Source organism: Grampus griseus (assembly GCF_964374135.1).
Source record: "Grampus griseus genome assembly, chromosome: 1".
Lineage (NCBI taxonomy): Eukaryota > Metazoa > Chordata > Mammalia > Artiodactyla > Delphinidae > Grampus > Grampus griseus.
The window spans coordinates 138,997,498-139,025,251 of NC_139017.1; the positions used below are offsets into that span (position 1 = coordinate 138,997,498).

General features: G+C 41.5%; 1 protein-coding gene across 2 annotated transcripts; it reads right to left on the reverse strand.

Moving 5' to 3' along the window:
* Positions 1-27,754, reverse strand: CPT2 (carnitine palmitoyltransferase 2). 2 transcript variants are annotated; one of them, XM_082660683.1, is made up of 5 exons: positions 27,505-27,754; positions 15,342-15,422; positions 13,470-13,576; positions 1,900-3,204; positions 1-869 (listed from the first exon to the last, which is right to left on the reverse strand). In XM_082660683.1, the coding sequence occupies exons 1-5, from the start codon at positions 27,654-27,656 to the stop codon at positions 538-540; spliced, it is 1,977 nt and encodes a 658-aa protein (XP_082516809.1). In that variant the 5' UTR covers positions 27,657-27,754; the 3' UTR covers positions 1-537. The 2 variants fall into 2 exon arrangements, with proteins under 2 accessions (XP_082516809.1, XP_082516810.1); XM_082660684.1 differs by lacking the exons at positions 13,470-13,576; positions 15,342-15,422; positions 27,505-27,754 and adding an exon at positions 13,331-13,358.

Consider the following 27,754-nt stretch of genomic DNA (forward strand, 5'->3'; position numbering starts at 1 on the left):
TACTCCTTAGAAAAATGAAGAGGTTTTTTAAACAAAGGATATCCCAGGAGAGAGAAGCAAGTTTACAGGAAAGATAAAAGAGCATTTCCTACCATCACCCGAAGAGCCAGGAGCCAATATGAACTTACTATCACCTGAACTTACTACTGGAAAGTTCTTTGTGGGGATTAGGCAACAAGGTTAAACAATTAAAAACAAAAACAAAAAAACCCAAAACCTAAGAGGAACCACCTCTAAGCATGAATTGCATTTTATTTCTGCTTCCACAATAAATACACCTGAGTTATTTTCTAAGTCTTACCTCCTGATCAAATGTCCTTAAAATTGAAATCTCACATTATCTTTAGTTGTGATCTAGTTCCACTTGGAAATTACATGCTTAGCTTTAAAACCACGGTTTTAAAGCTCAAACCTTATAGCACTGGTGCTCAGGCACCTCACAATTAGTTTCATTAGTCACAGAACAGTGCCTACTGGTTACAGAGGCCCCAGTTTTCATGTTGATGAAGGAATAGAGGCTTTTCATCCACCCAGAAGTTAAGATTTGATGGCTTTGCCTTCTAAGGCATCAAACATGTCTTCTAAGGCCTTCTCCACACACTGGAGAAACTCGTGGGCATTGCGGCCTTGGTAGGCAGAGACGTTGCAGCCTATCCAGTTGTCATGAACAGCATACGCAATGCCAAAACCATCAGGGACCACGGGGGCAAAGCCGCCGATGTTCACTGCTGGGCTGCTCAACGTGCTCGTGGACAGGATGTTGTGGTTTATCTGCCTATACGCAGGGTCCAGGTATAGCTCGGGCAGGTCAATCCCTTTGGCTGCTCCCAGGTACCGCAGGGCAAACAAGTGTCGATCAAAGCCCTGGCCTGTCAGAGACAAAATGGAAAACCAGAGTCTAAGAATCTCAGAACTGAAAGGGACCTCACTTGGTAAAACCTCCGACCCATGGTAGGAGCACCTTCACAGCATCCTTGATAGTGGAAGAAGGGTTTGTTTATCTCTGCATGCACACCTCCGGCTTGCTAACCTCTGGCTCAGTTCATTCTAGAATATTCCTTTTTAAAAAGCTGTGAACAGCTGAGCTAAAAATCAGCCTAAAATGAACATGATTTTTAAAATTTTGAAATTGAATCAGTTTAGTCAAACAGTCAAGAAAAGTACGTGGAGAACACACTATGGACTCAAAAACTAAGGTAAAAGCCAAAGTCCAAATCAAGTGTAAAAGACAAGACTGAGTCAGTGGAACAAAATGGAAGGGGTATTTGACCAGGGTTCTAATCTCCGCTTTCCTGATAATTTGCTGCGTGACCCTGAGCCAGTGGTCTCAGTTTCATACTTATAAAATTAGAGAAGGATGAGACTAGAATGTCTTGGAGGTCCCTTTCAGTTCCAGGACTTTGGCTACATGAAGGAACTGGACTGTGTGATCCTCCAGGTCCTTTCTGGGTCTCGAATTTTACTATGAAGAGGCAAAGAAAGAAGACACTTAGGTTGGGAAGAGCTTCTGAGTTGGCCTATTTACAGGCAACCAATACACTTCAACTGAAGTGAAGTAAGAGAGGCCGTGGGCTTAGAAATCCTACGTTGTCAAAAGTGAGTCTGATGACCAATAAATAATAGGAAGAGAGAGTATGTAACATGGCTGAAAGTGACCTTAAATGAGGACGAAGTTGGATGCATTTCCCCATCCTTGCTTAAGAGGAGAGAATATTCTGAACCCTAATGGCTAGTCTGGCTGTTTGGACTGCTAAGATAGAAAAAAATAATAATCAGTTGGCAGGTGGATTAAACCTAGTGAAGAGGCGGAAATCAGATGTGGGGTAGGATAGTGCTGAGGCTTACCCCAGTGCTGAGGGCAACAAGACCTAAGGGCATGCTCCCCAAACCCTGTCTCACCCATCGCTGCTTCTTTGGTCAGCTGGTTGTGGTACGTGGAGCACTTGGCTATCATCTGCTGAAGCTCTCCAGCACTGTGCTTGGAGGGCTCCCTGACAAAGGCCTCAGAGCACCTCTTTGTGAAGATGGAGGCCGGGCGGATGGTCTCGGTGCGGCCATGCTTGAATGCTGCAGTGCTACAGGACTCATAGGTGGCCACTGTCTGCCCGTACTGTTGCAGGAGGGCCATCTGGAAGGCCAGCTGAGCCACCGAGTCAGGGCTCAGCTTCTGCTTCTTCAGGAATTCTTTGCCTCCTCTCTGAAACTGGATGTAGTCAATGGTGAGGGTTTTCATGGTGGCATCAAATTTTTCCTTAGCAGTGCTAATGCCAGTCTTTAAAGCATCATTCAGCTTGAAGTTGAGTTTTTGTACGGCGACAGAAGAGTCAGTGTTAGCTGGCTGGCTCCGTGGAGTGATAGCAGGGGCCTGAGTGCTGTCTTTAAACACTTCATTAAAAAACCTGAGCACTGCAACACCATCGCCCCAAGCATGCTCAAAGTGGATAGCAGCAGTGCCATCCTTGGCTATAATGAGGTTAAAGGATTTATCAAACCAGCGGTTTGTGCCGTCACCGTGCAGCATGTTGTGGGACAAGTGGACAAGGTCCTTAATGGAGAAGTCATCTAGGCAGAGACAGAATACAGCAGAGTCCACTTTCCTCAGGGTCTCCTCGTTGCCACCACTCACCAGCTTCTGTCTGAGCTCTGCCCAGATGTCCCGGTTCTCACTGGTCAGATATGACAGTGGAAACTCGGGGGCCAGGCTACTGTCTGAGAGAATGTACTTCAGATGAGCCTGGATTTCTGAGGCGCTCACAATGTTCCCATTTTGATCCAGGACATCAAAGACATAGAAGTGTCCTTTTCTTAGGACCAGGAGGTGTCTGGCCTTGTCATCAGTGAAGAGTTCATCTCGACTGGGTTTGGGTAAACGAGTGGAATTGAAAAGCCGAAAATACTGGGACATATCCAGGGGATATGCATTGACCAAGTAGGCGCCATACCAGGACAGAGAAGAAGGCACAAAGCGTATGAGTCTCTTGAAGGTATCAGTGTCACTTTTGGCAGGGTTCAAGTGGAACACTTCTGGTTCCAAAAGGTCAGCCCGAAGTGTCTTCAGAAACCGGACGGCAGAGACAGTCATGTTGGTTGCCCGGGTGAGCTGGTCGTTGTACTCGGACTTTGGGTCAGGGTTGAATGACATAAATGGATTAAAGTTCAGGACAACTGGGTCTCGAGCAGTTAAGTACATATCAAACCAGGGACCTAAAAAATAAAAATTAAAAAAGAACAATAAAGAGTTAATGCAGTTCCTAAAGAAAAAAAAATCAAGCATATTCAGAAGAAGTGACATTAACCTCCAGAGGATGGAATTTTCTGATTATTTTTTTCCTCTGCAATAATTCATAAATGGTAAATGGGATCATATAATATGTGGTCTTTTGCATCTGACTTCTATCACTTACAATAATGTTTTGACAGTTCATCCATGCTATAGCATATATCAGTCTTCATTTCCTTTTATTGCTAAATAATGTTCCAATAATGTACCACATTTTGTTTATCCATTCATTTGTAGAAGGACATTTGGGTTGTTTCCACTTACTGGTTATTTTGAATAATGCTGGTATGTACAAATTTTCATGTGGACATATGTTCTCAGTTCTCTTGGGGGATATAGCTAGGAGTGGAATTGCTAGGTCATATGGCAAGTCTATGTTTAACCCCCCTTTTTTTGACTGAAACTGTTTGATTTTTTATTAATTTTTTCTTTTTTTATTGAAGTACAGTTGATTTACAATGTTGTGTTAGTTTCAGGTGTACAGCAAAGTGATTCAGTTATACATATACATATACCTAGCCTTTTTCAGATTCTTTTCTATTAGAGATTATTACAAGATACTGAATATAGTTCCCTGTGCTATACAGTAAGTCCTTGTTGTTTATCTATTTTAGATATATTAGTGTGTCTCTGTTAATTCCAAACTCCTAATTTATCCCTCCCCCACGCCAACCTTTCCCCCTTTGGCAACCATAAGTTTGTTTTCTATGTCTGTGAGTCTGTTTCAAACATGTTTTGGAAATAAGTTCATCTGTATCATATTTTAGATTCCACACATAAGTGATATATGATGGCTGTCTTTGTCTCACTTACTTCAGTTTATATGATAATCTCCAGGTCCATCCATGTTGCTGCAAATGGCATTATTTCATTTTTTAATGGCTGAGTAATATTCCATCATATATATATACCACATCTTCTTTATCCATTCATCTGTCTATGGACAGTTAGGTTGCTTGCATGTCTTGGCTACTGTAAATAGTGCAGCTATGAACATTGGGGAGCATGTCTCTTTTCGAATTAGAGTTTTCTCCGGATATATGCCCAGGAGTGGGATTGCTGGATCATACGGTAACTCTATTTTTAGTTTTTTAAGGAACCTCCATACTGTTCTCCATATTGCACCTATTTACATTCCCACCAACAGTCCCTTTTCTCCACACTGTCTCCAGCATTTATTTGTAGACTTTCTGATGATGACTATTTTGACTGGTGTGAGGTAATACCTCATTGTAGTTTTGATTTGTATTTTTCTAATAATTAGCAATGTTGAGCATCTTTTCATGTGTCTGTTGGCCACCTGTATATCTTCTTTGGAGAAATGTCTATTTAGGTCTTCTGCCCCCCTTTTTTTTTTAAGATATACAATTTATTTATTTATTTATAAATTTATTTTTGGCTGCGTTGGGTCTTCGTTGCTGCGTGCGGGCTTCCTCTAGTTGCATCGAGCAGGGCTACTCTTCATTGCGGTGCACGGGCTTCTCATTGTGGTGGCTTCTCTTGTTGCAGAGCATGGGCTCTAGGCACGTGGGCTTCAGTAGTTGTGGCACACGGGCCCAGCCGCTCCACAGCATGTAGGATCTTCCCAGACCAGGGATCGAACCCGTGTCCCCTGCATTGGCAGGCAGACTCTTAACCACTGTGCCACCAGGGAAGTCCCATTCTGACCATTTTTTGATTGGGTTGTTTGTTTTTTGATACTGAACTGTATGAGCTCTTTGTAAATTTTGGAGATTAATCCCTTGTTGGTCACATCATTTGCAAAAATTTTCTCCCATTCCGCAGGTTATCTTCTCATTTTGTTTATGGTTTCCTTTGCTGTGCAAAAGCTTTTAAGTTTAATTAGGTCCCAATCATTTATTTTTGCTTTTATTTCCATCACTCTAGGAGACAGATCTAAAAAAATATTGCTGTGGTTTATGTCAAAGAATGTTCTTCCTATGCTTTCCTCTAGGAATTTTATAGTATCTGGTCTTACATTTAGGTCTTTAATCCATTTTGAGCTTATTTTTGTATATGGTGTTAGAATGTTCTAATTTCGTTCTTTTACATGTAGCTGTCCAGTTTTCCCAGCACCACTTATTGAAGAGGCTGTCCTTTCTCCATTGTATATTCTTGCCTACTCTGTTGTAGATTAATTGACTGTAGATGTGTAGATTTATTTCTGGGCTCTCTATTCTGTTCCACTGATCCATATGTCTGTTTTTGTGCCAATACCATACTGTTTACATTACTGTACCTTTGTAGTATTGCCTGAAGTCTGGGAAGATTATGCCTCTAGCTGTGTTCTTTTTCCTCAGGATTACTTTGGCAATTCTGGGTCTTTTGTGGTTCCATGTAAAATTTTAGGATTATTCGTTCTAGTTCTGTGAAAAATGTCATGGGTAATCTGATACAGATCATGTTAAATCTGTAGATTGCTTTGGGTAGTATGGCCATTTTAACTATATTAATTCTTCTAATCCAAGAGCATGGTATTTCTTTTCATTTCTTTGAATCACCTTCAATTTCCTTTATCAATGTTTTTATAGTTCTCAGCATATAAGTCTTTCATCTCTTCGGTCAGGTTTATTCCTAGGTATTTCACTTTTTTTGGACACAATTTTAAAAGGGATTTTTTTTTACTTTGTCTTCCTGATATTTCATTGTTAGTGTAAAGAAATGCAACTGATTTCTCTATGTTAATCTTGTATCCTTCTACCTTACTGAATTCGTTTATCAGTTCTAATAGTTTCTGTGTTTGGGAGTCTTTAGGGTTCTCTATATAGAGTATCCTGTCATCTACATATAATGACAATTTTACCTCTTCCCTTCCAATTTAGATACCTTTTATTTCTTTTTCTTATCTGATTGCTGTGGCTAGGACTTCCAATACTATGTTGAATAGAAGTGGTAAGAGTGGGCATCCTTGTCTTGTTCCAGAATTTAGTGGGAAGGCTTTTAGCGTTTCACTGTTGAGTAGTATATTGGCTGTGGGTTTGTCATAAATAGCTTTTATAATATTGTGATATGTTCCCTCTATACCCACTTTGGTAAGAGTTTTTATCATGAATGAATGTTGAATTTTATCAAATGTTTTTTTCTGCATCTACTGAGATGATCATATGGTCTTTGTCTTTTCTCTTGTTGATGTGGTGTATCACATGATTGACTTGCATATCTGAACCACCCTTGTGACCCTGGGATGCATCCAACTTGATCATGGTGTATGATCTTTTTTATGCGCTGTTGGCTTTGGTTTGCTAATATTTTGTTGAGGATTTTTATATCCATATTCATCAAAGATATTGGCCTTTAATTTTCTTTTTTGATAGTGTCTTTGTCTGGTTTTAGTATCAGGATGATGGTGGCTTCATAGGATGACTTTGGGAGTGTTCCCTCCTCTTCAACATTCCATGTGCACTTGAAAAGAATGTATTCTGGTTTTTTTGGATGTGATGTCCTGAAGATATCAATTAAATCTGTTCTATTGTGTCATTTAGAGTCTCTGTTGCATTACTGATCTTCTGTCTGGAAGATCTGTCCATTGACGTCAGTGGGGTGTTAAAGTCTCCTACTATTATTGTATTCCCATCAATTCTCCCTTTATGTCTGTTAGTATTTGTTTTATGTATTTAGGTGCTCCTATATTGAAAGCATATAGGATAATGAATGTAATATCCTCTTCTTGTATTGATCCTTTTATCATTATACAGTGTCCTTCTTTATCTTTCTTTATGACATTGTTTTAAAGTCTATTTTGTCTGATTTAAGTATTGCTATCCCTGCTTTCTTGTCATTTCCACTTGCATGAAATATTTTTTCCATCCCCTCACTTGCAATCCATATGTGTTCTTTGCCCTTAAGTGGGTCTACTGTAGGCAGCATATTGTAGGTTCTTGTCTTATTATCCAGTCTGCCACTCTACGTCTTTTGATCAGAGCCTTTTGTCCATTGACATTTAAAGTAATTATTGATAAGTATGTATTTATTGTCATTTTAAACCTCGTTTTTCAGTTGATTTTGTATATCTTCTTTGTTTCTTCTTTTTGTTTTTCCTTTTGTGGTTTGATGGTTTTCTTTTGTATTATGCTTGAGTACCTTTTTTCTTTTTGTTTTTTTTGTGAATCTTTTAAATATGATTTTGATTTGTGGTTACTCTGATTTTCAAGTATGTTAACCCATCACTAAATCTACTTGCTTTAGACTGGTAGTCATATAAGCTCAAACACATTCTAAAAGATCTATATTTTCTTACTCCCCTCCCCCACATTTTGAGATTTGATGTCTCATTTTACATCTTCATGTTTATTCTTTTGCTGAACACCGTAGTTGTAATCGCTTTCATACAATTAAAAAAAAATTTTAAACCTATGTACTGACTTATTTCAGTGAGCTTTAATCCTTTTATATACTTATCTCTTCTACTGTTGTTTTCTCTTTCCTATAGATTCTTGCTTCTTTTCCATTTAGAGAAGACCTTTCAATATTTAGTTTAAGATAGGTTTAGTATTCCTGTATTCCTTTAGTTTTTGCTTGTCTGAGAAATTCTTTCTCTCTCCTTCTATTCTAAATGATAATCTTGCTGAGTAGAGTATCCTAGGTTGCAGGTTTTTCCCTTTCAGGACTTTGAATATATCTTGCCACTCCCTTCCGGCCTGCAAAATTTCTGTAGAGAAATCAGCTGATAGCCTTATGAGGGTTCCCTTGTAACTGCCTATTTGTTTTTCTCTTGCTACTTTTAGAATTCTCTCTTTATCTTTAACTTTTGGCATTTTAATTATGATATGTCTTAGAGTAGGTCTGTTTGGGTTCATTTTGTTTGGGACCTCTGTGCTTCCTGTGCCTGGAAATCTGTTTCCTTCTTTAGGTCTGGGAAGTTTTCAGCCATAATTTTTTCAAGTACATTTTCGATCCCCTTTTCTCTTTCTTCTGCTTCTAGGATTCCTATTATGTGTAGATTGGCATGCTTTACGTTATCCCATAGATCTCGTATGTTGCTTTCACTTTTTTTTATTTGTCTTTGTCTGCTGTTCTTTGGGTGATTTCCACTATTCTATCTTCCAGATCACTTATTCATTCTTCTGCATTATTTAGTTTGCTATTTATTGCCTTTAGCTTTGTTTTCATCTTGGCAATTGAGTGGTGTAATTTTGATTGGCTCCTCTTTGTAGTTTCTAGTTCCTTGTTACAATGATCTGAATTTCTAACAATAGCTTTTCTTAATTCCTTCAGCATTTTTATTACTTCCTTTTTGAACTTGTGGTCTGGTAGACTGGAGTGGTCATCTGTTTCATTGTTCTTTCAGGGGATTTCTCTTATTCTTTTAATTGGGAGTGATTCCTCTGCTTTTTCATTTTTCTTATATTTCTCTGACTGTGAATTTAGGAGAAAGAGTTATCTACTGTGGTCTTGAAGGGCTGTATTTATGTGGGAGTGTCCCTGTGTAGCCTGCTTGAATCCAAAATTTCTCGTGTGAGGGCTGTTTTTGGTATGGATGCTTGCCATCTCTTTCCTCAGGGTGGCCCTTGTACCCTTGATAGGGGGTGTGTTTGGTGTTGTGGTGACCAGAGCCCGCACTGGATGTTGGGTGGGGCCTCCTCTTTGCTTTGTGGATGTCACAGCCCGGCAGAGGGGAAGGGTCTGCTCCCCAGTTGTTGTAGTAGAAGTCCCCAGATCTGGTTCTAAGCTGTGGTGTGAAGTAGGCGGGACTGGAGCACTCCTTCTGGGAAAGGAGCTGCTGCATGTTTCTCCCCAGGAACTGTCTGCCAGGACGTGCGATTCTGTGATGCTGCCTGCCACCTGGTGTGAGCACCCACAAAGACCACTATTGCCTGGCACTGCCCTTGGGGGACACCTTTGCTTGGGGGCTCTGGTAACCTGAGGTCCCTTAAGCGTGCAGGTGCACTCACAAAGTGGTTGCTCCATAAACCCACTGGAGTTGTGTTCCCTGAGCCCGCCTACAATCGACCCAGATGGCCTTCAGGCATGCGTGGTTCTGGTCCCAAATCCACCATAGTGAGAACTCACTGGGGCCACCTCCCTGCACCCACAGTGGGACTGCTGGTAATCAGCTCAGACAGCCCCCAGGCAGGCACGTGCAGTCCTGAACCCAAATTCTGCCAGAGCGGCAACCTGCCAAAGCTGCAACCCAGCACCTGCAGTGGGATCGCCAGCGATAAGCTCAGATTTCAGGCCCGCCTTCATGTGTGCCACCCACAAAGTTCACAGCATCTGTGGTGATTGGAGTCACACCCTGCTGTGAGCATGCTGACAGTGAGGCTGCTATGGCAGGCCCACCCCCCTCCCCCCGTGTGTTGACAATGGGGCTCCTATGGCAGACCCATGCTCCATCCTGTGTGCACGCCCAGTTGCAGCCTGGGTCACACTCCAGGCCCTTTGGGATGTCTCCCCACAGCCAAACCGTGTCCTCTCCCTGGTCTGTCCTCTGAAACCTGAGTTTCAGCACCCAGTCACTGCACACACCAGCAGGCACGCGTCTTGGGCTCAGAAATGTGGCAACATGGCCAGAACCATCTATGTTGGTGTATCTCTACCCTGCAGGGCGGCAAGCCAGCTCCCACACTCTCCTCTCCAGCCTCTGAAGCTCCCTATCTGTCCTGGTGGACCTCCCAGCCAGTGAAGGACGTTCTCAGGGTGAGGGAAGCTGTCCTCTTTCACCGCTCCCTCCCAGGAGCACAGGTCCTGTCCCACATCCTCTTCTCCCTTTTCCATTCGTCCTACCCAGTTACACGAGATCTTTCTTGCAGCTTTGGTTGTATGAGATCTTCTGCAAGCTTTCAGTAGATGTCCCGTGAGAACTGTCCCACATGTAGATGTGTTTCTGATGTATTTGTGGGAGGAGGTGAGCTCCATGTCCTTCTACTCCACCATCTTGGACTGAACTCTATGTTTAACCTTTTGAGGAACTGCCAGGGTGCCTTACAAGGTGGCTGAACCAGGGCTTCCCTGGTGGCGCAGTGGTTAAGAATCCACCTGCCAATGCAGGGGACATGGGTTCGAGCCCTGGGCTGGGAAGATCCCACATGCCGTGGAGCAACTAAGCCTGTGCGCCACAACTACTGAGCCTGTGCTCTAGAGCCCGCAAGCCACAACTACTGAAGCCCACGTGCCTAGAGCCCGTGCTCCGCAACAAGAGAAGCCACCGCAATGAGAAGCCTGTGCACAACGAAGAGCAGCCCCCGCTCGCTGCAACTAGAAAAAGCCCGCGCGCAGCAACAAAAAACCAACGCAGCCAAAAATAAATAAATAAAATAATTTAAAAAAAAAACAAAGTGGCTGAACCATTACCACCAGCAGTATACAAGGGTTCCAATTTCTCCACATCCTCAGCAGCATTTGTTATTGTTACTATAAGTCTTATTTGATTGGAGCCATTCTGGTGGGTAACCATCATTGTGGTTTTGATTTACATTTCCCTAATGTTTATTAATTACTTTTTCTTCCTCACTCCGTTTCCTTTTTTGACACTTACAGAAATAAAAAACAATAATACCTCACTGGCATTCATGCTGAAATAGAATAGTTGTTAATTCCCACCCCATCCGCTTAGGTTTCTCATGCTTCATCTCCTTTCAGGGACAACATTCACACCTGACTGTCTCCCTAATATGGCAGAAAGTCTTCACCATCCTTCTGTGTACTATGTACATTACTGCACTCCCTCTTTTAGGAAATGCTTGAAAAGCAATTAGAAATAACTATCAGTGCGAGTGAATCACTCCAACCAGCCCTCTGTATTCCTGTGGATGTTTTGCTTGTAAAAATTCCAGAGGCAGTATCTTATCAGAAAATGTGTTTTCAAGGGAAGTTCCTGGTGGGATTAGGAAATTCCTAATCAAATATAGCCTATCTTTGATTCAAAGAAATAGTTTTTACATATAAAGTATTGGGAAAGGATTAATGGACATGAATTTATCTATTATTCATTTGTTGGTCCCTTCATTCCTTGCGAATCAGTGCTGTGCCAGGCCCTGGCCCAGGGGATATAGAGAGGAATAGGGCATGGACTTTAATTCAGAAGAACTCTGATGAAGGAGACAAATAGAATTAAAACATAATGCAATGCATTAAAATGGGGGCAAGACGTATTTGACAAAAGAAGACATGAATTTATGCCTCTGATCTGTTCAGTAAAAGAATTTAAAGAGACAGAAACCAATAAGGCAAAGAGAATGAGAGACGAGAAAAGAACAAATATTAGAAATTGGAAAGCTCTCTAGCCAATTCAACCTAACCTGGCAGCAGAGAAAGCCAAGAAACAGTATGATTTACACAGCAGAACCCCCAGAGGGCTCAGGAAGTAGCAGCCTAGATATATCTGGTTGAAGGGCTGTTCAATTAAACCCCCACCCCACACCCCAGATTCCCTCCCCACTCCAAATAGGAGACTTAAGTTTTATTCACTGGAGAAAGTAAAATTGGGGGACATAAGTTACATATGAGAGCTCAAGTCTTTTTCCCTTATCCCACTCCTACGACAGCAGCAAACAGGAAAATACCTTTTGGCAGTTTACCGGAAAAGCCTTCCCTGGGAGTCTAACCCAAAGACACCAACATTAGGGGCACCCCGAGGAAATGGTTTAGCTGATCACATTACAGTGAAGCTGTGACTGACAAGCACGCCCTCATCTACAGAGCTTGCCACAACTTTTAAATATCTCATTCAGATCTAAGACAACAGAGAAGGATTATGAAACATCTGAAGAAAGAAAAGAGGGTAAAACAAACCAGCAAAAAGCAAATTCGAGACAGACTAGGAAGGAAGATGAGAATTAAAAAAAAAAAAAATCCCAGGTAAATTATTAAGCACATAGAAAGCAAAAGAAAGTAGAATTATTAACTTCAGAGAAAACAAAGTTCATATGGGAAAGGAAAAACAATTCCAATGTGCTACACAATTCAGCTGACAATAGTGTTTACATGATTATAATAGTGTAAACACTAGGTATTGAGCAAACGAAAATTACAAATAACTATACTGTGACAATGAGGGGATAGAAATGTGGTGAGGATATAAGAGACTGCTAAATCCTAATCTTTTACAGTGAGACATCAATAGATAATGCCTAAAACTACAAAAGATGCATTAATATGAGTCAGTAATTTAGAGAATGGCGGAAAATGAGAAGTGAGAAATTAGGGCAAGGTCAGGAAATTTCTGTTTCTCCTAACAAGCCTGAGAAAACTATCTGATTCTTTAAACTATATGCATGTATAACCTTATTAAAAATATAAACTGAGTTAAAAGAAGTGCTGTGGGAACAGAGGTGAAAGCAACCAACTCTGAATGGGAAGAAGGGCTGAAAGGTTTCATAGAAAAATCATCCTACTCGATCTTTTTTTTTTTCTTTTTCTTAATTGAGATGTAATTGACATATAACATTATATTAGTTTCAAGTGTACAACATAATGATTTGATATTTGTATATACTGCAAAATGCTCAGCACAATAAGTCTAGCTGACATCCATCACCATACATACGTAGAAAATTTTCTTTCTTATGAGAAGCTTTAAAATCTATACTCACAGCAACTTTCAAATATACAATACAGTATTATTAACTATAGTCACCGGGTTATACATTACATCCCCAGGACTGACTTATTTTATAACTGGAAGTTTGTACCTTTTGATCCCCATCTCCCATTTTGCCTAGCCCCTGTCCTGAACTTCTCATAACCACCCTAACTGGGTCTTAAAGGAAGAATTTGCCAGGTAAAAAATGGTGGGGCGAACAACATGGATAAAGGCACAGAAGAATGAAAGACTAACGGGTTGAGGGAAGGAGCTGTTCAGTTTTGCTGAAGCATGGGTGTGTCAGGGAGGATGGTAAGAGATGAGGCTGGATCGGGCAGTTGGGCCAGACCGTGAAGGACCTAGAATGATACACACAGGACATAGGACTAAATCCTGCATCCTTTACAGACAGAACCAATGATTAGGTTCTGTCTTGATCCCACCTACAGAGCAGGCAAGCTACTGCTCTTGAGCATGGACTCCAGGCAGCACCTCAGTGGAGGATGAACTCACTCAACCTTAATGTTTACCTCAGGAAGAGAGGATGAGATAACACTTCAGTGCTGGTCTCACCAAAAATATCTGTGAGATTAAAACAGGAGAGAAGATGACTTGCTTTCAATTACAGAGGGCTCTGGAAATATCAAGCCCACAGCCTTGCCTACCCACCTGAAATGTAGCTCGTATGTTTATTCTGCTTGTCCTGAGCGACCAGCTGCTTGTGCAGTTCTTTTCCAATCCCATTTTCAAAACTCTTACACAATTGTTCCGTTTTCCTGAAATGTTCAAAAAAAGATAGAGTCAAACCATGGCAGGGAATAGATGATTTTTATTTATTTATTATTATTATTTTTTAACATCTTTATTGGAGTATAATTACTTTACAATGGTGTGTTAGTTTCTGCTTTTATAACAAAGTGAATCAGCTATACATATACATATATCCCCATATCTCCTCCCTCTTGCGTCTCCCTCCCACCCTCCCTATCCTACCCCTCTAGGTGGTTACAGAGCACTGAGCTGATCTCCCTGTGCTATGCGGCTGGGGAATAGACGATTTTTAGATTCATGGCCAAGAACTCATCACAGAACTTTGGGTCCCCAATAGCATATCCCTAGAACCAGGGACTGAGATCAGAAAGTACCTCTGGTCAGAAGAACAGGAATCAATCTAAACAGATAAATCTAGGATATCTTAAAATGATTGATTAGGAAGATGAATCCACATCTCATAAAATAATGTGTAATCTAGGAGGCATGGAGAAAATGATATAAGCTTTGGAGCCAAGAAGAGCTAAGTTTGAATTCTAGCTCTGTTACTTTCAAACTGTATAACCGTGGACAAGTTACTTGATCTCTCTCAGTCTCAGTTTCTCTATATGTAAAATAGAGATAATATACCACCTTACATGATTTTTAAAATATTTATAAGAGCTAAGGATTTAGGATAGTTTGAAACATAATACTTAGTAGCAGGTAGCTATTACATCATTACCATGTCAATAGAAGCTTCAAGTGACTAATGTGGAATATTTAAAAGCAGAGGACTACATTATGAATGGTTCATCTTTTTTTTCCCAGCACTGTCCATTGAAGGACTCCGTGATTCTAATGAGAAGGCCAGTTATTTGCACGACAAATTCCCATTGTGGAAAAAGAGTACTATACCAGGATACAAGAGCTTGATGGAATCCGCTTTTTAACAATATCCAATATTATTTTCCAATTCCATACTGAATTAGTTTCCTAGGACTGCCATAACAAAGTACCACAGACTGGATGGCTTAAGACAATAGAAACTTATTCTCTCACAGTTCTGGAGGCTAGAAGTACAGAATCAAGGTGCTGACAAGACCATATTCTCTCTGAAGACCCCAGTGGAGAATCTGTTCCAGGACTTTCTCTTAGCTTCTGGTGTTACCAGGTATCCTTGGCATTCCTTGCCTTGTTAATCCACTGTAATCTGCCTCTGTCCTCACATGGCTGTCTCTGTGTCTCTCCTCTTCTTATAAATATACCAATCATATTGGATTAAGGACTCAGCTCTCTCCAGTATGACCTCATCTTAATTAATTACATCTGCAACTACCCTATTTCCAAATAAGGTCACATAACGAGGTTCTCAAAAGGGAATGAATTTGGAGGGCACACTATCCAACCCAGTACATATGCTCACCAAGCAAACTTCTGGTCTGCCACATGCTCTCCTTAATGAACCTCCCTACCAAGAGCACACGCCCCCTGTAAATGACTGGTACCAGCTAGCCAACCAGGTAACACCCACCAAGATAGCACAAATTTGGCATTCTGGCTTATAAACCATTGCCTGTTGAGTCTAGTTAAAGAGACTCTCACCTCAGGGCCTGGTCAGCCCTTCATGAGTGAAAAATCTATTTCCTGAACTTGCAAACGTAAAGACCAGGTCCTAGGTGCCTGGTGACCCAATCAAATCACAGACACTCCCTGAAACTTGGTTCCCCGGCACTTGCCAGCCTCCCCTGAGCCACCCATCCATGGCCATTCAGGGTTCTCAGCTTTTACCTGAACTGGCCATCATCCAAGAGAGGCTTCTGCGCACTGAGGTATCTCCTAACGGTGTCTTCAAGTTTGGGAATAGGCAGCCTGGGAAGAAAGTAAGGTCAAGTGTAAGGGTGACAATCTGTGGAAGAGGTTAACTAGCTTCCCAACCCAAACTAACCAATAATTACTGGATAATTAACTTCTTTCCAAAAAAAACAAACAACAAAAGGAAGCCACTTACAAATGAGAATAGATGAATTTAAGTATAATTGGTAGCTCTTTTTTTAAAGTAAAATAATAACTTTTTAATGTATTAATGATGAATTTCATAAGCTGAATTAGTAAACACACTAACAGATTCAAAATGGGGAAGCAGAAGCTGCCCCAAAATTCCTGTTTCCTGTCACTGTTATAATACCTGTGTTAACCCTGTACTGGCACTGATTTTATTTCTACCCTTAGTTTGAACGACTGTCTTTTTCTCTCCCAAGATGAAAAAAAACTTCTATTTTTAAATTTTCTAGTGTATTTTATGACAGAGAATCATACAAAAGGGAAACACAGGTCTGTCCAATGGGCCAGCCAACCATGGGATCGACCATCAAGCCATGCCCAGCTCACCAGGAGTCCTGTGAGGAAGAACCAAATCTTCCTCTGTGCTTACTTACTCATCATTCTCTACCGGTGGATTCCCAATGACAGCTATGGCAATGAAGTTACAGGTCCACAGTGAAATGAAAACACCAGGGGTATGTTGTGAGGCCTACTTTTTTTTTTCATGTTAATAATTTTACTGAAAGATATATCCCCTAGTACCAAAACTTAATCCAAGTTTGTTAGGTTACCTCTGCCAACTCAAAATGAACACTGATACATTCAAAATATCTAAATATAGCAGCCATTTAGGAAAACTGAAAGTTATCCATAAAACACAGTTTAAGACCTTACTAATAAGATACACTGTAGTTCTTCAGTTTATTTTTCAATGCATGTTTATCCAAAATACAATGTCAAAAAACAAATCTGAATTTACAGCCATCATGGACTTAGGCTGCACTGAGTAACCATTCACAACACTGTAACACTGTAGGTCCCCTTACATGGACTTATGCAGAAAATCCCTAACACTAGCTCAGCTATCTCATAAGTACAAAGTTACCTACTTACCTTTCTCAAGACTTTGTTTTGATACAGTAGGGACATTAAGGAAAATTTACCTTCTTTTTAAACAATTCTAAATTAGAGGCAATGGCAGTTTTATAAAAGCAGTCCTTATTCAAAAGATTCTGGAGTGTTAACTCTAGCTTGAGCTTACTTTAGTGGGGTAAAGTAAGTTTTCAGAGTGATGATTTATTTTGGAGTTATTAGCACAACAAACTGAATTTTCTCAATGGAACTAAATTAAGGCAGTATAGATTCTACAAAAAAATTATTATCATGGATACAAAGTCACCTGTTTTCTATAAAAATTATCAAAGATCACTTAATGAATATGCTAAACTTACCAAGTCTATATTTTTGCCTTCTATAAAATACCCTCGTTGTAAATGTCAAATAACAACATAGTCCATATCACTGGATTATCTGATACTTGCAGAAGATGGCCATAGTTGTGAAGTTACTGGTTCACAAGGAAATAAAACAAACATGGACAGTACAGTGAGCTTTTCACAAAGCTAAATTTGCTTACATGAAAAGTCTGTTCTTAATTCTGAGATTGTCCCACCCCCCCGTTTTAGGGTGAGAGTCATTAAAGGTCTTTTTTTTTTAAGAAATAATGTTGATAACAGTATTTTCCCCTATAATTTTACTGATCTGTGAAGTCTAAAAGTATAAGAACTACTGATGGTGAAAAGACAAGGACATTTAGAATCAGACCTAGGCTTAAGTCCCAGCTCTGTCACTTAATCTCTCTGATATGGTTATAGGTAAATACCACTTGCCTTCAGATTTCTCCTCAAAGAAAGCCACTCCCCAACTTCTAGGAAGGACCGATACCCTCCTAACCTCCACAACCTGCCATCAACATCAAACACGTTTCTTTCCTCTCAAATCTAATTGTACCACCTTCTCCCCATCCTCATCTGTTATCCACTCCAAGGAATGCTGGGTTAGTAAACCAGCTCTCTGGTGGGTAGGGGGTGAAGCCCTGATTTGTAGCATTTACCAATTTCTGTAAATCTCCCACCATGGCCAAGTTCAAGCTACCAACATGATGTCACCGAATGTGGAGCTGGGAAGAAATGCAGAGTTGGCTCACATGATTATGGTGATGTATAGAGAGGGGAGCTCACCACTCATTAGGATTCTTCCTCTGAATCCCCTTTTCTCACCTCCACTGGCACGTGGGCTGGCACAGAACAGGTACTCAATGTGTGTTAAGTGAATTAGTTGATTACCTTCCTTTACCCCTCTATGTACCCCAGGACCCTATATTCTTCTCTATCATTTTTAGAGGCATTTATGTATTTATGTCTCTCTTCCCCATCAGACTGCAGACCATGAGATCCTTTAAGGATGCAGAAGATGGAGAGATTCTCTTCTCCCATCCTGTTGGTTTTGACATCTTCTTCTGATTCTGTTTTCCTCCATTATGTCCTCTTGCCCTAAAAGTGCCAGTTTTCTCAAGACTGGCTCCTCTGCCCTCTTCTGACTGGATACTCCATCGGTGATTCCCCCCTGCTCTGACAGAATCAACTCTGACACTTACACAGGCTCTTCCAAGCAGGCAATGAGGAAGAAAACTGAAGGTATGCAAGGGGGCATAATCCTGTCAACTGTGGATTCGTTCTTTGTTTAGGGACAGTGTGCTATGCTGGAAAAGCCTAAGCTTTGAAGCCAAACAAACCCGAGTTCCAATTTTAAACAAGTCACTTTTCAGAAAGTAGACTGGTGGTTACCAAGGGTGTTGGGGGAATGGGGAATGACTGCAATGACGGGGAGAGGCGATGAATTAGATAGTGGTGACAGCTGCACAACGCTGTGATTATATAACCCTCCCCCATGGAACTGTACACTTTAAAAGTAGGAATTTTACCAGTGCACAGGCACTAGACCCAGGACCCCCAGGGCCCTGCAGCCAGAGATCACAGGACCCAGATGCACCCACCAGTGAGCAGGCACCAGCCCTCAAATCCCTGACCTGCCCACCAGTAAGCCTGCTCTAGCCTCAGGACCAGCCTACCCACTAGCTGGTGGACACCAGCCCCAGGGCAACAACAGCCCCTCAGCTGGAGGACCCAGCTCAGACTCCAGCAGGCCAGCAGCACCTGCCCTGGGGCTGGTTGGGCCCTGGCCTCACCCACCAGCAGGCCAACACAAACTTCGGGACACCCTTGACCCCGCAGCCAGCTGTGTCAGGAGCCAGCCCCATCCACCAGCAGTCCAGCACCAGATCTGGAACCTCTGGGCCCCCTGGGCCCTGCAGCCAGACCCCAGGAACTGACTCTGCCCACCAGTGAGCCAGTACTAGCCCTGGGACCCCCGGAGCTCTGCAGCCAACCACCTTGTGACCCGGCCCAGCCAACTGGCAGCCAGCAGCCTCTGCACACGGCAGGGCCTGGCAACCAACCAGACCAGGGGACAACCAAGCCTATCAGACTGCCCATGGTAGTCAGCCTACCACAGGAGAAGGACCCACGCAGTCCACATTAGGGGCACCTCTAGAGCACGTAGCTCTGGTGACAAAAGAGGAGTGCAATACTGGGACACATAGGACATCTCTTACAAAAGCCCACTTCTCCAAGATTGGGAAACATGACCAACCTACCAGATACACAGAGATAAAAACAGCAAGTTAGGCAAAATGAAGTGACAAAGGAACATGTTCCAAATGAAGGAACAAACTAAAACCCCAGAAGAAGAATTAAGTGAAGTGGAGACAGGCAGTCTACCTGATAAAGAGTTCAGGGTAATGACTGTAAAGACGATCATAGAACTCAGGAGAAGAATGGATGCACAGAGCAAGAAGTTAGACGTTTATAACAAAGACTTAGAAAATATAAAGAACAATCAAACAGAGATGAAGAATACACTAACTGAAATGAAAAATACACTAGAAGGAATCAACGGGAGACTAAATGATACAGAGGAACAGATCACATGAGCTAGAAGACAGGGTAGTGGAAATCACTCACGCTGAACAAAAAAAAGAAAACAGAATGAAAAGCAATGAGGATGGTTTAAGGGACCTCTGGGACAATATCAACTGTACTAATATTCACATTATAGGGATCCCAGAAGGAGAAGAGACAGAGAAAGGGGCAGAGAACATATTTGAAAACATAATAGCTGAAAATGTCCCTAACATGTGAAAGAAAACAGACATCCAAATCCAGGAAGCACAAAGAGTCCCATACAGGATGAACCCAAAGAGGAACACATCAAGGCACATAGTAATTAAATGGTAAAAATTAAGTATAAAGAGAAAATATTAAAAGCAGCAAGGGAAAAGCAACAAGTTACTTACAAGGGAACTCCCATGAGATTATCAGCTGACTTTTCAGCAGACTCTGCAGGCCAGAAAGGAGTGGCATGATATATTTAAAGTGATAAAAAAGAAAAACCTACAACCAAGAATACTCTACCCAGCAAGGCTCTCATTCAGATTTGATGGAGAGATCAAAAGTTTTTCAAACAAGCAAAACCTAAAAGAGTTCAGCACCACCAAACCAGCTTTGCAAAAAATGTTAAAGGGACTTCTCTAAGCAAAAAAGAAAAGGTCATAACTAGAAACATGAAGATTAGAAAAGGAAAAAGCTCACCAGTAAAGGCAAATATACAAAAAAGTTAGATCATCAACCACATACAAAGCTAGTAGGAAGGTTAAAAGAAAAAACTGGTAAAATCATCTATAGCCACAATAAGCAGTTAAGGGATTCACAAAACAAGTAGATCTAAAATATGATGTCAAAAACCGTCATCATGATATGCAAGGACAGTACAAATGCAGGGCTGTTAAAATGCATTTGAAATTAAGAAACCAGCAACTAAAAACAATCATGTATATACACAGATGGCTATATTTAAATCTCATGGTAACCACAAACCAAAAATCTATAATTGATAACACGCAGAAAAAAGAGAAAGGAACCCAAAGGTAAGACTAAAGATTGTCACCAAATCACAAGAGAAGAGAAAAAGGACTAATAAAGGAACAAAAAAGAACTACAAAAACAGTCTCAAAACAATGAACAAAATGGCAATAAGAATATACATATCGGGACTTCCCTGGTGGCTCAGTGGTTAAGAATCCGCCTGCCAATGCAGGGGACACGGGTTTGAGCCCTGGTCCAGGAAGATCCCACATGCCATGGAGCAACTAAGCCCGTGCGCCACAACTACTGAAGCTGCGCTCTACAGCCCGCGAGCCACAACTACTGAGCCTGCATGCCACAACTACTGAAGCCCGTGAGCCTAGAGGCCGTGCTCCACAACAAGAGAAGCCACCGCGATGAGAAGCCCGCGAACCACAACGAAGAGTAGCCCTCACTTGACACAACTAGAGAAAGCCTGTGCACAGCAACGAAGGCCCAACACAGCCAAAAATAAATAAATCAATAAACTTATGTTTAAAAAAAGAATATACATATCAATAATTACTTTCAGTGTAAATGGACTAAATGCTCCATTCAAAGACACAGAGTAGCTGAATGGATACAAAAACAAGACCCATATATAAGCTGCCTACAAGAGATTCATTTCAGATCTAAAGACACACACTGATTTGAGGGGATGGAAAAAGATATCCTATACTAATGGAAATCAAAAGAAAGCCGGGATAGCAATACTTATATTAGACAAAACAGACTTTAAGACAAAGATGGTTACAAGAGACAAAGAAGGACACTACATAATGATCAAAGGATCAATCCAAGAAGAAGGTATAATAATTTTAAATATATATGCACCCGGGCTTCCCTGGTGGCGCAGTGGTTGAGAGTCCGCCTGCCGATGCAGGGGACACGGGTTCGCGCCCCGGTCCGGGAAGATCCCGCATGCCACGGAGCGGCTGGGCCCGTGAGCCATGGCAGCTGAGCCTGCGCGTCCGGAGCCTGTGCTCCGCAACGGGAGAGGCCACAACAGTGAGAGGCCCGCGTAACGCAAAAAAAAAAAAATATATGTGTATATATATATATGCACCCAACATAGGAGCACCTAAATACATAAAGCAAACATTAACAGACATAAATGGAGAAATTGACAGTAACACAGTAATAGTAGGGGAGTTTAACACCCCACTTACATCAATGTACAGATCATCAAGACAAAAAATCAATAAGGAAACACTGGCCTTAAATTACACATTAGACCAGAGAACCTAATAGATACATAAAAAACATTCTATCCCAAACAGTAGAATACACTGTTCCAAGTGCACATGGAACATTCTTCAGGACAGGTCACAAAACAAGCTAGGCCATAAAATAAGCCACAGAAAATTTAAGAAAACTGAAATCATATCAAGCATCTTTTCCAGCCACAATGCTGTGAGACTAGAAATCAACTACAAGAAATAAACTGCAAAAAACACAAACATGTGGAGGCTAAACAACACACTACTAAACAACGAATGGATCACTGAAGAAATCAAAAAGGAAACAAAAAATACCTGGAGACAAATGGAAAAAAACCCACAATGACTCAAACTTCATGGGATGCAGCAAAAGCAGTTCTAAGAGGGAAGTTTATAATGCTATAAGCTTACCTAAGGAAACAAGAAAAATCTCAAATAACCAATGTAAACTTACACCTAAAGGAACTAGTGAAAGAACAAAACACTAAGTTAGTAAAGGGAAAGAAATCATAAGGAACAGAGCAGAAGTAAATGAAATAGACTAAAAAAAAATAGAAAAGACCAATGAAAATAAGAGCTGGTTCTTTGAAAAGATAAACAAAATTGATAAACTTTAAGCCAGACTCATCAAATAAAAAAGAGAGAGGGCCCAAACTAATAAAATCAGAAATGAAAAAGGAAAAGTTACAACTGATGCCACAGAAATACAAAGGACCAAAGGAGATTACTATGAACAACTATATTCCAATAAAATGGACAACCCAGAAGGAATGGACAAATTCCTAGGAATGTACAATCTCCCAAGACTGAACCAGGAAGAAATAGAAAATATGAATAGACCAATTAACAGTAATGAAATTTAATCAGTAATTTAAAAACTCCCAACAAACAAAAGTCCTGGACCAGGTGGCTTCACAGGTGAATTCTACCAAACACGTGGAGAACAGTTAACATCCATCCATCTCAAACTATTCCAAAAAAAACTGCAGAGGATGTAATGCTTCCAAACTTATTATAAGAGGCCAGCATCATCGTGATACAAAAAACAAAGATACCACACCAAAAAGAAAATTACAGGCCAATATCACCAATGAACATAGATGCAAAGATCCTCAGTAAAATATTAGCAAACCAAATCCAACAATACAATAAAAAGATCATGCAGCCTGATCAAGTGGCATTTATCACAGGGACACAAGGATGGTTCAATATCCACAAATCAATGTAATACATCACAACAGCCAATTGAAGAATAAAAGCCTTACGATCATCTCAATAAATGCAGAAAAAGCTTTTGACAAAATTCAACATCTATTTATGACAATACTCTCCACAAAGTAAGTACAGAGGGAACACACATCAGCATAATAAAGGTCACATATGATAACTCCAGAGCTAACACATACTCAATGATGAAAAGCTGATAGCATTTCCTCTAAGATTAGGAACCAGACAAGGAATTCCACTCTTGCTCCTTTAATCAACATGCTATTGGAAGCCCTAGCCACAACAATCAGACAAGAAAAAGAAATAAAAGGAATCCAAATTGAAAAGGAAGGAGCAAAACTGTCAGAGTTTGCAGATGACATGATACTATGTCACAGAAAATCCTAAAGACACTATTAAAAAACTACCAGAGCTCATCAATGAATTCAGTAAAGTTGCAGGACACAAAATTGATATACAGAAATCTGTTGCACTCTACATGCTAACAATGAACTATCAGGAGGAGAAACTAAGGAAACAAGCCCATTCACAATCGCATCAAAATGAATACCTAGGAATAAATCTAACTAAAGAGGTAAAAGACCTATAAGACACTGAAGAAAGAAATCGAAGATGACACAAACAGATGGAAAGATATACCTTGTTAATGGACTGGAAGAATTAATATCATTAAAATGACCATACTACCCAAAGCAATCTACAGATTCAATGCAATCCCTATCAAAATACCAATGTCATTTTTCACAGAACTAGAACAAATAATTTTAAAATTTGTATGGAAACACAAAAGACCCCCAAATAGCCAAAACAATCTTGAGAAAGAAGAAGAGAGCTGGAGATATCACATTCTCTGACTTCAGACCATACTACAAAGCTAGCATAATCAAAACACTATGGTACTGGCACAAAAACAGACACATAGATCAATGGAACATAAGAGAGAGCCCAGAAATAAAACCACACACTTATGGTCAATTAATCTATGGCAAAGGAGGCAAGAATATACAATAGAGAAAAAACAGTCTCTTCCTTAAGTGGTGCTGAGAAAATGGAATAGCTATGTGTAAAAGAGTGAAATTAGAATATTTTATCAAACCATACACAAAAATAAACTCAAAATGGATTAAAGGGCTTCCCTGGTGGCGCAGTGGTTGAGAGTCTGCCTGCCGAAGCAGGGGACACGGGCTCGTGCCCCAGTCCGGGAAGATCCCACATGCCGCGGAGCGGCTGGGACCATAAGCCATGGCCATTGAGCCTGCGCGTCTGGAGCCTGTGCTCTGCAACGGGAGAGGCCACACAGTGAGAGGCCCACATACCGCAAATAAATAAATAAATAAAATTTTTAAAAAATGGATTAAAGAGCTAAATGTAAGACTGGAAACCACAAAACTCCTAAAAGAAAACATTGGCAGAACACTCTTTGACATGAATCACAGTAATATTTTTTTTGATCTGTTTCCTAAAGGCAAAGGAAACAAAAGCAAAAACAAAACAAAACAAAAACAAATGGGACCTAATCAAATTTAAAAGATTTTGCACAGCAAAGGAAACCATCCAAAATAAAAAAAAAAGACAACCTACTGAATAGGAGAAAATATTTGCAAATGATATGACTAATAAGAGGCTAATGTCCAAAATATATCAACAGCTCATACAATTCAACATCAAATAAACAACCTGACTTAAAAAAATGGGCAGAGGGACTTCCCTGGAAATTCAGTAGTTAAGACTCTGTGCTTCGGGACTTCCCTGGTGGTGCAGTGGTTAAGAATCCACCTGCCAATTCAGGGGACACGGGTTCGAGCCCTGGTCCGGGAAGATCCCACAAGCTGCAGAGCAACTAAGCCCATGCAACACAACTACTGAGCCTGAGCTCTAGAGCCCGCGAGCCACAACTACTGAGCCCACGTGCCACAACTACTGAAGCTCGTATGCCTAGAACCTGTGCTCTGCAACAAGAGAAGCCACTGCAATGAGAAGCCCGCGCACCGCAACAAAGAGTAGCCCCCCCTCGCCACAACTAGAGAAAGCCCGCGTGCAGCAACGAAGACCCAACACAGCCAAAAATAAATTAATTAATTAATTTAAAAAAAATCAAATCTGACTCCTATCTCATGACTGTAACCACCATGAGATGCTGCTTGCTACTTATCCATTATATCATAACTGTTTACCTGTTAAATCTCCCCCACTATACAGTAAGCTCCTCAACATGACTGACTGGTCTCCAAATCCCTATTAATAAATGGTTATCAAATTAATAATGTGAATGTGTAGGTCAGGTTGTTCCACCCTTTCTCTGCTTCGGACTTGCATTTTTATATTCTGAAATTAACTGCTCAGTGTGTATAAATAGAACCCTAAAAAAAAACCTAACTGAACTGTACACCTAAAAATAGTTAAAATGGTAAATTTTATGTTTTGTATATTTGACTACACTGAAAAAGAGCAAAGAAAAAAACATAACACCTAAAAACCAAGCAAATGATAGTGCAAAGGTTCCTAGAGGAAAGCAAGTCCAAAGCCACTTGATTAAAAGGCAGTGATATAATAGGAAAAGAAAGAGGTAAGGAGGGAGATCCAATTGGACCACTTAATACTAAGGGACTAGTCCTTCCCATGCCAACTAATAAGGACAGTTCCCTATTTTGGCATCTTATCTCACTCTAGCCTCACAATAGCCCTATGAATTGTGCTTTCTGTTCCTACCTTACAGGTAAGAACTAGGGCTCAAAGAGGTTGACTGAATTGCCTGAAGCTATACAGAAAGAGTATCAGATCCAGAATCTGAAACTTAAGTTCTACCAGACTTCAAAGCCAGGGCTTTTCACCAAGTGTGACATCAAAATGAGTGTGAAAGACAATTCATTTTACCTCTCCAGAATCTCAGATAAAAGGAATCTTATCTTATCTAACTTCCAACTTACAGGTGAGGTGGTGGAGGCCTGGAGAGGGAGTCATCATTTAAAGTTATACACGGGTGATGAGCGCTACTGTTTGTAGCTCCAAGATATCTGTGCTGTGGATTAGAGGAAATGATCTTGATATTCTTTGATATTCTTAATATTCTTCCCAGATTTCCAATTCTAAAATGGAGAAAACCCCTCTGACCTTACACCTGGGTGGGGCCCGGGACTGTCTGAAAGTTAAAGGCCATCTGTTGCTGGGCTTGGCAAGTGAAGACAGGCTCTGTCATTCCTCACCTTTCCCCCACATACTGGCTCAGCTCATAGTCAAGAGGTCATGGCTTATCTCACAGGCACAGAGACTTTTTCTTTCTCTTCCCCATCCTCCTGCCAAATTTAAACAGTGGGATTGGGGCTAGATAATCTCATTTTAACTTGTTTTAGATGTTTGCACACTGTAATTTGACAAGAATCCCTCAGCTGATACTCCTGAGAGGATGGGGGTGGGCAGTGAGGACAATGGGTTAAGGGGTTCCCAGCTGTAGAGAAAAACAGCAACCTAGTAGTTGGGGTTGATGCCTGTGACAATCTTTGTTCTGTTCATGGGGTAGGGTCTCCAGCCCCTGGACTGGGAGGGAGATCCCTAATAGCGGCTTGGGGAGAAAGGAAGTAAAAAGGCTCTGTGAAACAAATTTGGAACTTGGCACTAGGAACTAACTGGTGAGTAGGTAGAGAAGTTAAAGTTTGGTTTTAGGGGGTGAAGAATTTAGGGACATTTCTAATATTGGAGGAGACCTGGCAGCTTAGAGTAAGGCTGGGAGTTCAAAGACTGGGCAAACTGGAAGCTGAATTAAAGAAAATACTGGATGAGGGAAGGAGAAGGAAGATGTATGGGAGCTGTGTTTCACAGGGGAAGTAGATTCTGGGAGAAGTGTTTTAGAAGGGGGCGGGGGCGTAGCTATGGTGAGGAGGCACAGAATTTGGGTGGGCTCTGTATCTAATGTGAATAAGAAGATTTGGGGAGGGGTACTGAGGGTGCCGCCTAGAATTCTGTGAGGGTGGGCTGAAGTTGCAGGGAGTAATGTGGGTTAGGGAGGAGGGTGGGAGGAGTGTTGAGGAAGGTTTGGTAGGGGTGAAAGGTTTCCAGGTGAAGATTGGACTTAGAATGCTGAGGACTTGGAGGGTAAGATGAATACTTGAATCTGCTTGGGGGAGGATAGCGTGCTAAAATACAGGAGGACTGGAGGCATGGGGAGTGGGGCTGAGGGTTATGAGTAACAGGCGTGAAAAAGGTGGCGTGCTGGGAGAAATTGAGGGAGAGTACCTATTATGTATCAGGAATTGACCGATCCATATTCTGTGCAGGAATGCGGGGAGACAACCTAGTTGGAGGGCTAAGGGTCGTGTTGGCGATATGCAGGTTGGACGTTTTTCAGGGAGAAATGTGAGGGACAATTAGATATTTGATTGGAAGTCGGTTTTTTGTAGGAGTTCGAGAAGAGTTCAGGAGAGAAAATCTGAGAGAACAATGGCTGAGGGGAGCGGGGGATTCTGGAAGAGAATTCGGGCATTCTGAAGTTCCAGTACCATGAGATCCTGAAAGTCACAGGATTTTCAGATTGGAGGATGCGGCAGCGTCCCAGGTAAAACTTTAGAGGCGGAAGAGGGTTCAGCAGAATAGGCGTGAGTGATTGGAGAGAGGCTGGGGCCGAACCCCAGCTCGCGTGGACGGCGGGGACCGGGAGGCCGGGCTCACCTGGGCAGACTGTCCTGGTAGTGCATAGTGGGCACGATGCTCAGCTGCAGGTACTGGCCCGGGTCGAAGCCTGTGCTTAGGAGCCGACTGAGGGCTCCCGGGCCAAAAGCAAGGCCCCGGGGCCAGGCGCGCAACAGCAGGCCGGCCACCATCGTCCCGGAAGGCGGCAGCAGCGAGAACGCGGAAAATGCGGAGCTCTGGTTACAGAGACTAGGCCGCCGCCCTCAGTGCCCCAGGACGCTGCGTCAGG

Bases quoted from the DNA above. Each gene is read 5' to 3' on its own strand.
- CPT2 (XM_082660683.1), bottom strand. From the start codon at position 27,656: ATGGTGGCCGGCCTGCTGTTGCGCGCCTGGCCCCGGGGCCTTGCTTTT. The intron at 15,423-27,504 runs GTGAGCCCGGCC...CTTTCTTCCCAG, and splicing joins TACCAGGACAGTCTGCCCAG to GCTGCCTATTCCCAAACTTG. The intron at 870-1,899 runs GTGAGACAGGGT...TGTCTCTGACAG, and splicing joins GACCAAAGAAGCAGCGATGG to GCCAGGGCTTTGATCGACAC.